We start from the raw sequence: 11,348 nt of genomic DNA, 5'->3' as shown, positions 1-11,348 counted from the left end.
CGGCTCTGAGAAGGTGGTCTTCTGTAAGGTCCTTGCTTGGAGAAACCCATTGTAGAGGATTGGCGGTATTAGGGCTGATAGGACTGATACTGCTGGGTGCGTTGGAATCCCACCCTGTAAGATGAGGAGTCTAGTCCATGCGCTCCTTCAAAAGGTACTTTGAGATATTGAAGGGTACCAAGGGCTTCAACAGTATTGGTATCTTTCTTAATGTTAAGCAGATCATCAATATGCTTGCCAAATAGCGTGCCCCCATCACATGTCATATCTAATAATTTAGACTGGACCTTCTGCCTAAAAGAGGTCGCTTTGAGCCATCCTTTGTGCCTTAGCACAGCTATGCTGGGGAGCTGATGGAAACCTGTGGAGGCGATGTCCATGGCACACTCTATTATTTCATATGAAGTACGCTCACCCTCCAGTATATTTTTCTTTGCTTCCAATCGTTTATCCTTCAGAATGAGGTTGGTGATGGATCTGACATCAGATCACATTTTTCAGACATAACAGCCTAGAATCACCAAGGCTTTGGCTGCACACACTGTAATTACTGACAAGTGGTGTAGAAATTGGAGTAGATGGGTTTTTCGACCTACGTTGCGCTGCCTGAGACATTACTGAGTTTGGTTTGGGATGTCCTTTCAAACATGCAGGAGAATCCTCTGGGGCCCTGTACTTTTTTCAATGTGAAGGAGGACAGCTGTTACCATGGCAGTGTTTTTCATTACCCCGACTCCTTCCTGCTATATGTAGTCCACCATCGAAATAGAGCATACTGACTTACTTGCCTGCTCTTTAAAATCATACACAAAACAGTCAGTCTGTTTCACCGACATAGGGAGATGAAATCTGGCTGGCGCTTTGTCCATTAAATTGTGGAACTCTCCGCTATCTTTTGGATATGAATCAGAGGGATGGTGGGGATGGTGTTGGTACAACGTAGTCATCCCATTCGTCCAAAGGCGGTTGTGACTTAGGAATATTACCCTCTTTTCTTTCATCATCAGATGAGGATAGATCATCTCTAGGTGGCGCTGCTACATGAGAAGTAGGCATCAATCATTCTAGGAGTTGCTGGCAGAGGGAGAGGTGCTGGAGCAAGAAGGGAGGCAGTTTGTGGTGGCACATCATGTTGATCAGGGGGATGCAGAAAACGCCTCCGATAATCTGTAAGCATGGCCTGGAGGTCTTGTATGAAGGAAGCAGGAAGATGTGAGGTATCACGCGGAGGAGGAAAGTTGGAATAGATAATGCAGGGCTGGTAATGTCTTGAAAGTGGAGGATAGTAATTATGTGCTTCCTCCTCATAATCCTCATTTTCCTCCTGACATTTCAAATTTAGCTCTGACAGGCTGTGGGCTGGACAAAATCTTCAATGTCCGGAAGTTGACTTGAAGGCAGAGGTGAGACCTTGCTGGTTGAAGTGACTTCAGGACGTAAAATGGTTCTGGTGACCTTGGAAACCTTAATCTTTTTCGGCGGTGTTGTCGTTGGGGAGATGTAGATCTCATTCTTTGATGTCGTCGACAACATCAATGGTACTGCTGTCGATAGAGCGATTGTCCACGGGATCAGCGTCAATGGAATTGTTCGTGGGACCATCATCGACGGCAGTGTCGTCGACAGAGGCGTTGGTAGGGACTTTTGACGCCTGAATCTTGGTCGACAAGATGGGAGTACCGATGGCGGCTGTCGTTTTCGCTATCGATTGTCTCGACGACGAGATGGTGGTTGTCGACAATTTCTGTGTTGAAGGTGAGGGCGTTGATGAGATTTTGAAGCAGATTTATGGTTTGTGGACAACAAAGGAGGTATGAGGGCGATCCTTAACCGTGTCTGATGGTGTGGATGAGCTTGGCAAGGATGTTTCTGAGGAGAACTGTTTTTTCTTCTCTTTTTTTTGGACTGTGAGGCTGGTGAGAAGTCTTTATGGATTTTCCGGACTCCTGTGGCACTCCATCATGGGATCGAGGTCTTGTCTGAGACCTAGAAGAGGTGTTACTATCTTCCTCAGATGATGATTTCTGGGCGTTCGTTTTCTGAAGCAACAGAAGTAGCCTCCCTTCCCTGTCCCTCAGGGTTTTTGAGGAGAAAGTGTGACGAATCTTGCACTCTTTCTTCCCACAGGTCCTACATGGACAAAAAAAGCCTTTTATTAATCAGACGTAGTAGTAATAAGGTTGAAATAGCTTTCAAAGGAGAAAAATTGAGCAGAGCTCAGGAAGACTCCCTTCACACATGACGTGTAGTGAAAATCTGAGGAAATCAGCCTGTCTTGAGAGTGTTCTAGAGGGTGCTACGACCTTACTGGTCATAGTTAAAGTCTGTTCCTTTTCTAAAAAGAACATAGATAGGATATAAAATGTCATGCCTGGTGCCATTTTAGCCTATGCTGAGTTAAAACATACTGCTTTATTATGGTACTGCGGGACTCCCAATTCAACATTGGGGGAATGATTCAGGCATGCGAATCTATGAAGATCCAATACTGGATAACCTGCACTTAAATGCCCTCTTGTAAATGGTCATGAACCGTTTCTTGGGTTCGAGCCCTTATTCAGTGCTTCATCACTCTCCAGCTAGGTTTACACAAACGAGTTCATAAGTAAGCATGTGAAAATAGTATAAAAGCCCAACTGCACCTTTGCATGTCATTTCCTCATGCCAAAAAGTAGACCTGATACACTTGCATGTGCTAAACTCTCATCAAGTGAAATTAACAACAGTTTCCAGTTTCTCAAGAACATTCCTGGAATTCATTGTGAATTCCACTGGAAATCATAAACAAGACTAGAAGTGCAAACTTTAGACTTTCCAGTTGATCTTTCGTGAACGCAGCCCACAGATGACGTTTTTCCTTATTTGTGCTGCTGGAAGGTCACTAGCGGACAAAAAGGTTTAAACACACCATTAAAACAAACCCAACAGTGCACGGATTCAGCCACTAGCACACAAAGTGGCCCTTGCCATCACTCTTTAATGCTTGCACTCAGCACATCTCTTGCTCACTTTTCTATATTGGTATCTACCTCCAGATATTCTGCTGAGAGCGTTGTCACATTCACTGCAAATAAACACCAAAATGATGTATGCTTTCATGCTGAACTTTTATTTCAGTGTTATGCAGCTGCATAAGTATAAATATTTGTTCAATATACAACAATTAGGACATCCATGAGGGAGTTTCTGTTAGGAAAAAAAGCCTGCAGTGCAAACACGGTATTTCACAGATCCTAATGCACGCTGCTTCTGTCTGAAGCGGGGATTTCTACAGCAGGAAGTACTACAAAGGCGCACATGTATACAATCACATGAGGGGGGACCAGGTAGTATACAATGGCATCTCCATGGAACAGCTAACAAGGATGGGAAACACCGACAGACTCCTAATACAAGAACACAGGCTAGTCGCTTTTAGACTTCCAAAATGCAAAATCGATTTGGCAAAAGTGAAAATGTGCTATACAAAATATACAGAAAAGATACATTTGTAAACAAATGGGTTTAGATGTGCTTTAAATGAACAATCGGAGAGTTCAAAATGCAAAGAGGCTGTAAACTATAAAATAGCTCTGATCGTAATGACATGCTATCCAAGTGCATTGGTCCATTTGTATTTGGTTATAACAAACAACAATCACGCACACAATTGTGATCATAAGGTTTTTGATGCGGGACAGACACTGTATAACCTTTATATCTTTGGGGTTTACAAATGGCAATATGTTGACAGCAACGTCTGAAAACATCCATTATAGAATTTTCTGTGCTCTCAGCAATCGCGGATATAGATTCATTTAACACTTAAATCAAAATAAACATCTGGTCTGCATGGTGTTGATAAACAGTGGATAACAACTGGAAGGTGAGTTAAGCTGCAATTTATAAAGCATCTCTATACTGATGTCAATCACAGTGAAAATGAGATGCATGCCGCCCATGAAATTGATGAATGTTCTCTAGATCACAACCCATTGATTTACCACCAAAGTCAGGGCCTGTTTTAGGCGTCCTGATCCTCTATTTCAAATCCTCTTCTCTGTGTCCACTAACAGCGGCACATGTTCGCTGTAGAATCAGTGACAGAGCCTTTTGGTTAATGAGAAGATACAACACACGCTTTGAATCTTCAGTAGACAATCAGAAAGTGTTTTCCCCCGCCTTATCCTGTTTCATTTTGGTAGCTCATAAAAGATTGGCACGGTTGTATATTATTTCACAGCTGTAGGCTGGATTCTCTTCGCCAATCCATTAGGCTATCCCATTCCTACAGTGCATGAGGGTAACGCCCAATCTAAATCATTCTACATGGTATTACAACCAAGGCAGCCTCATCATATCAAAGCCAAGGACTGTCTATGGTCCTCTGCGGTGAACTTAACTGGAACAATAAGATGCGGCCTCGAGCACCAAGAGCCGAAACAGTTGTGGTGGAGTGCTTAACGTGTATTTTCTCCAAGCTGAATATTTCCTACACATAATGGTCAAAGCAAGTAACCTTGAAAGGGAATAGCAGGGCAAGATGCTTATTGATATGATCCTACACTCATGACAGCAGGGAAGTCTAAAGGAACTACACCAAGCCCGCTTAGCCGAGCCAGAATAATAAGGCAATTACTTAGGGGAATAGTGCAACTGCCAGGGAAGCATGGGTGGAATGTTTCAGTCAGACCTGAGTGCTATGTAACTGTTGATAAAGTGGGATGTTATGGGTTACAATTATCGACATACAACAGACAATCTGTTTCCAATAGTGTATTTTGCGAGCCCACACGACTCAATTAATCAAGCACAAATTCTGAACGTCAGACTACATAAATATAGCAGTTGTTCTGATAGAAGGGAGACTGTGAGGATTGACAATCATTACTGCTATAAAAGTATTGCATTACTTGAAGTAATTTCCCTCGTTAAAATAGTGTGCCTCAAACGTTTCAAAACGTAATGTAGTTGTGCATAGCACACAGCAGCACAAATGAGGGAGAAACAGAAAAAATAACTGCAAACAGTGGCAAACCATATTCACTGTAAAATGGTTTTATTTTTAATGTAATTTTATTTTTTTTAGATAGAGGCTTATAACCTGGCCACATGTCCCTGGCAGAAATGTCAGTGGGTATTTCATCCCTGGCAGTTGTGCCACTTCATGTGTCTTCCTTAGTAATGATGTTACACCATACCCCCTGCCTTGCTTTTGTACCAGTACACAGGGCCAGACTGGGAATCGAAACCGGCCACGGCAAACTTCTCGGCCCGTCCCCCTGGGGGGGAGGTGGGGGTTGACCGAGCTGTTTGCCATGGCCGGTTTCGGCCGATTTTGTTACAGGGGGCCGATATTGCTGGCCCCCAGTAACAAAAATGGCCCCCAGGGGCCCATAACCGGCCCCAAACCTGGCAGCCCACGGGGGAAACACCCGGTGCCCGCTACGGCCTGACAGTACATCGTTGATTGCAATTCTTCCCATTGGTTCTGCCACTGATTAGGGTTTGGTGTCACCTTTTAGTCTTGCAAATTCATGTCATCTTCCATTATATCACAGCATTCTTTGTCCACACACAATTGTATGTATTTCAGCACACTGAGCACCTCAGCACGAAGAGAGATCAGACAGAAAATTGAGTTTCACAATATACAAAATTGAAATAAGGCTTAGCAAAAAAGTAAAAAGGACAGTCACATTCAAGCACCAAATAGCTCCAAGGGCCCCTTAATGTACAAAAAACCTATTTTTTTATTCTTCTTACATTATTACTTTTTTTGCATACAAAGAAAGAGTTGTGGCATGAAATGTATGGAGCTACTTAATGCATTTCAAGAACGTGAAATCCAGAATTACCTGCTAAAAACAGCAAGCTTTTTCTATAACATAAGGCCCCGGCTAAATATTAAAATCCTCATACGTTCTGACAGGACACATAAATCGCATGAAATGGACGATCCATTTCCCACGCCCCACCTTTACCCACAAATGAGTCTCTAGGGAAAACAAAATATACACTAGTGCATACTATGAATGCAATACTTACAATCTGTTCACCAAAATAATGTATGGCACTTTTTGCTTCTTGGATTTTATGGCACAACGTTACACTTCAAATCAAAGAGGGCAATACATGAAAATTCGTGGGGTTTCGAGTCGGAATCCCAGTAGAGTCTGTGGGGGATGTTAGGAGAATGTTCATGAAATCCTCTTGCACCTTAACTCTACTGCTAAACAACTCCATTCATTCAACACTGCCCCCAAACAGGTCAGGTTCCAGGACAACACTGATACACAACCACAGATATTAAAAAGGGTTAAGGCCGAACTACACCTAACAGGGGTAAATACATGACAAACAAGTAAACATCTAGGGGCATGCTCCTCTAGACAGTGTGTACAACTACTGACCAAACGCTTTGCAAAAAGAATGCATGATGACCAGGCCTGTTCACAAGACAAGCCACTGAGGAGCACAACTCACTGCAGAACTGTTCCAAGAAAGTGTGATGTTGGCGGCTTTTCTTCCGGTGTTTAACTGACAGGGGCAAAAGAAAGATGCAGCTCGGTGCTAGCCCTCTTATGCAAACAAGATATCTAGCTGCATTGCTATATTTTGCACAATAAACCAATGGAAACTCAGAAGTAATATCTATAGCTTCCTTTGTTCTCGGTTCTGCTTTACCTTTTATCTATCAACCATACCTATAGTTTTATTCCACTCACCACCAAATAACATTGCACTTTTTTAGGCTTTTGTGCTGCATTACATTACCGAACAAATGATAAAGCATTAATCTGTAGAAAAAAATATATAACAAAATTACAGTGAACAATGCATGTCAGCAGCAAAGTGCACACTCTACATTCAATATCAAATACATGACTGTTTTTTTAGAAAGAACTTTGCCCCACAAATGCCATCCAACGAAGCTGTATTAATAATTGTGTGTAGATACTGCAGTGTACAGAATGGCAGCAGTGTCATCTGCACCCATGTACCCTGGGACAGTGCTTAAAGGGAAGCTATTCTACATGTCCTTACAGAAACCAGAACACCGAGGCTAACCATGACATGTACAATAGAAATTCCAGGATACAATTAGGTGGGCACAAACAGCCCAGCTCAGAAAACACCTAGTTACATTCTGTTTTGTGCGCATCACTGCAGTACGGTAGGTAACAGCTTATAAGTTTCAATTGGGAAGTCATCCTAAAAAAAGATTACATTGTTATGCCCACCCAACTGAGTTTGCTGGCATAAATGCTTTTCTTTGTGAAAATACTACACAGTGCTGGTTTTAGAACGGAGTCCAAATACAGTCTCTGACGATGACTGGTTACGATGATTTCTTTTGAGGACTATGTCGAGAGGAGTCCTTTCCCCGCCTCTGCCGTAGGTCTTTTTCAGGAGAAAGTGCACTCTGGCGTTCATGTACCACTGCTGACTTGGGTAAGTCTTTAGCTACATTCGGTTTTCTTGTGTTGGAATGCTGCCCCTTTCCCTTGATCTCACCTGGGGTGGTGTTAGAAAGAGATGGGGGCTCCCCTGGGACCCCAAGGCTCATACCAAGAAGCGGAGACTCGGCTGTAAGAGCAGTATTGCAAAATGACCTTGGGGATTCGTTTCTGCTGGTTTTGAGTTTTTTGAGTTCTGTGCAAGTAAGTGCAAGATGGTCCCCGGGTCCCGCTTTACCCTTGGTGGACGATATAGGACTGTCCATAGAAGAAACAAGAGCTGCCGGTCTAGATTCAAGAAACGCATACTGGCCACAGACTTGCTTCTGTGAGGGATGAGTGGTGTGAGTGATCCCCTGACCAGCGACAGGCGGTGAACGCTTTAATGTTACCTGCTTCTGAGCTGTTGGCTGCTTTGCTTTTACATCTGGAGCATGCTTGTTAGCCAAGGAGAATTTATCAGCTTCTTTAACCATGTCTTTATAGCTTGTTACGGCAGAGCTTGCCTCATTCTGAATATAAAGTGCTTCCGTGCTTCTTTTACTTTGGAACCTTTTGTCTGTGGTAGAAGTCTCACCACCGGGTGGCCCTTTGTCTACAGCTGAGGAGGCAGATGGGCAGTGTTTACCTGTGGTTGCTTTTAAGTGTTTTGGGGAGGTACTTCTGTTTTCACTCTTAAAGGACTGGTTTTGATGAAGAGGCGTTGTGAAGTCTGAAATTACTTGCTTTTCTGAAGATTTAAGAGCCTCAGTATTCGAAAATGTGTGACATCTATACAGTAATGTGCATGTTGTTTCAGAAGTGCTCCGTTTGTTTTGTGTCGTAGGTTCTATCTCACAATCTCTACCCAGAGACATGTCAGTCTCAAAAGCCTCCACGTTAGCCTTTTTAAGAGAATGTGAAATGGAAGGGGAAGATTCTTGGATATTGGAGCGGATGGGTTCCCCATTGTTACTGGTACTATGGGATGTCCTAATGGTAAACTGCACATCTGAGGTATTACCACCACCTTTCTGTGAATTGTCTTCATTGCGAGGCTGTCCGGATGTTAGGGAGTCAATAGCAGTTACATGTTTGGGTTTCTCATTGTTGACGTCTACCTGTGCAGCTACGAGTCTGTGTGGACCATGATTGACATGGTGAGCATTCAGAAAACATTTTTTATTTGTGATTTCTGGTTCCGAAGGGATACAGGTCTGTTTGTTTTCAAGGAGGACATTACCCATTGCAGTAGACTGTACTCGTGGGCTAGTAGACTGTCTAGTGAGACACTGCTCGCCATTCTCTGTTGCCCTAATTCTGCAATCCACTTTCTGGAGTGTACATTCAGTTAATCCCTTGGAAAAGCTCTGGCAGTCAATGGATGATGGCCCTGATGTTTCTGGAAGTAATGCTTTTGTGTTAATAACTACTGTCAAGTTTCCATTTTTTTCTTTAACAGGTACCACAAAGGCAGCCTCTTGGACCAACGACTTAGGTGTCCCTCTGAAGATATTCTTCGCTGAATCATTTACTTGAGGGTTTTCAACTGCACACATCTGAGACTGGACAACAATATCAGAGGCAGTTCTGGGAACAGTGGAGATGTTTGCGGAGTCTTTGCTTTTATCATGCATTGTAGTCTTACTCGTATCGGATTCTTGTGAAAAATACGGTTTCTCACTGACAAATTTAGCAGGTTTCTGTTCCACTGGGTACATGTCAGTCTGCTCTCTCAGATTCTGGATTCCCGTGCTCGCTTCAACATCAGAGACACTTACTTGCTCTGCCGAAGGCTTAATCAAGGTTTGAGTACTTAGTGAGGGATTAAACTGGACTGTATTTAGTGCTGCTCGGCGAGTGCGCTCTTTTGTTGGAGTTTCCGTTTGTGAAGTAGATTCAGAGCCACAGAGCAGCTCTTTTACTAATGATCTCGTTCCACTATTTGTTTTATGCTCAGGTGTTTTTTTAATGATTGGCTTAAGAACGTTTTGACAACTGCTGAGGGACTGCTGGGAAGCAATATCCTGAATGTGAGATGTTTTTGCGCTTTTTTCATTCGGTGGCTCCTGTTTTACAGCATTACTCTGTCTGGCGGCAGTGGAAGCTGCAGCGAGTCTGCTGGTGCTCTGCGTCTCGGATGATGCATGGAAAGGAAGATCTGATTTTGAAACCTTTGGTCCAGAGAGAAGGGCTATGTCCAGTGTACCCTCTATGGGCTTCAAAGATGAGACCGACCTTCCTTCTAATTTATACTCTGATGGACTTTTCCTGACTGAAGACTCTGTGGAAACGACAGATGATTTTTCAACACCACCTTCCTGTCTGCTATTCAATGACTTCAGAGAAGCAAAGGAAACTGAATTCATTTGAGCTGGTGAGGCACCATTTATAAACTTTCTGCTATCCAGCAAGGTGCCTGAATCTTGCTGTAAACAGCTAGGTTTTGTACTTGGAAGGAATTCATGAGCTGTTCCCGAAATTCTAGATTTTAGCACTAGACAAAAGCTGTCATCTTTTTCCTCAAAAGACTTCTTTCGAAGATAATCTACATTCGAAACTCTACTATCCAACTTCTCAAACTCGACAGTCTCTTTTGTTGATGTGACTTTATCTGCAATAACTCCCTTGACATTTAATGATTTAACTGCTAAATTAGGAGGCATGTCATTGCCTGCATTTGCTGTACAAATGCTTTCAGACTCGCATATGGAGAGAACAGTTTCATTTGTAGGGTTTCCTGGGCATGTCATCTCTGTAGCTAATGTAATTTTAGCACCATTTGATCTCATATCTGCATTTTTGCCGAGGGTATCTTTCACTATGCTTGTTGCCGAATGAATTTCTTGTGGGACAGTTATTTTGCTGCCGAGATTTGATCGTTCAGCCGGTTTGAGCACCTTTTTGTTATCTCCCTCCTCCAGTGTTTCCAGTGCAGTATTTCGAGGTTCACTACTCGATTCATGTGCAGTATTCTGTTTCTGCAGGATCTCTTGTTTTTCAGCACGATCCTGCTTTCTCATAACGATTTTGGCCATTAGTTTCTCCCTGTCCAATTCCTCGACTGATTCCTGCCTCCCAAGTTTTCTTGAAACAGGGCGTTTCAGACAGCCTTGCTCCACAGGCCTCGCTCTAGTGAGTGAGGGCGCATCACTTGAATTTTCTTCCAGGCTCTGGAGTGCTACGTCCCTTTGAGATGCTTCCCTTTGAACTTCCTCTTGAGTCACTTCAAGGCTGTGTTTACGTGAGCACAGGTGTTTCTTTTCACAACTATAAGAGGGTGCGAGCTTTTCTTCTGATTGCACTCTCTTCAACAGCGGGGATCTTGGCGGCTCAGCACTCTTCGGCCTTACAATATGTCTTGCAATAGTTGGAGGGGAGTGCATCTTAGAGGGAAATGATTGACCCAACTTAGAATTTCCCACTGTGTGGCCCAGTAAAGGTGATGGTGATCGTTGAGGAGACGGTGGCTGGGGTGTTGGAGATGGGGTTCGTGCTAGTGGAGAGAGAGGAATGCTGCCTGCAGATTTACGTCTTCCTGATCTATACCTTGGCCCACCAAGCTTTGGACCCAAACCATGGAGTGTACTTGGTCTTATGTGACCTGAGCCAGCTGGAGAATTTGGTGCACTTGAGCTTGGAGAACTACTCTGAGACGAATTGGTACCTAAAGAAAGAAAACAAAAAATGTGTCACAGTAAGAACAACAATTCTTAATTTACAATATTGCTACACTGTTTATATTTACTTTTGCGTATATGATATACTTTTTAATCCGTCAGTGTTAAAGGTTTTGAAATGAAAATATAAAAGGAAAATAATGTTTTTAACACCATACAGAATGCTGCTATGATTTTTGAGATTGCTAGTTTGACTATTTCTACAACAAGAATTTCTTAGGACAAGCAGCAAACAAGTCAACATGAGCAA

The 11,348-nt window shown here is 43.0% G+C and overlaps 1 protein-coding gene across 11 annotated transcripts in view; it reads right to left on the bottom strand.

The window, feature by feature from the left end:
• Window positions 1–3,088: 3,088 nt before the first annotated feature.
• The window catches only part of MAST4 (microtubule associated serine/threonine kinase family member 4), a 1,731,733-nt gene continuing 1,723,473 nt past the window's right edge, over window positions 3,089–11,348 (bottom strand). For all 11 annotated transcript variants that reach the window (XM_085631988.1, XM_085631996.1, XM_085632003.1 and 8 more), the window contains one exon: window positions 3,089–11,085. In XM_085631988.1, coding sequence (XP_085488114.1) covers window positions 7,322–11,085 — 3,764 coding nt within the window. In that variant the 3' untranslated portion in view covers window positions 3,089–7,321. The remainder of the gene's footprint in view (window positions 11,086–11,348) is intronic.

This window comes from Triturus cristatus, chromosome 2_1, assembly GCF_964204655.1.
Source record: "Triturus cristatus chromosome 2_1, aTriCri1.1, whole genome shotgun sequence".
Taxonomy (NCBI): Eukaryota; Metazoa; Chordata; class Amphibia; order Caudata; family Salamandridae; genus Triturus; species Triturus cristatus.
Note: the sequence above shows the minus strand (reverse complement) of the source record. Positions and strands in the feature narration are given on the sequence as shown.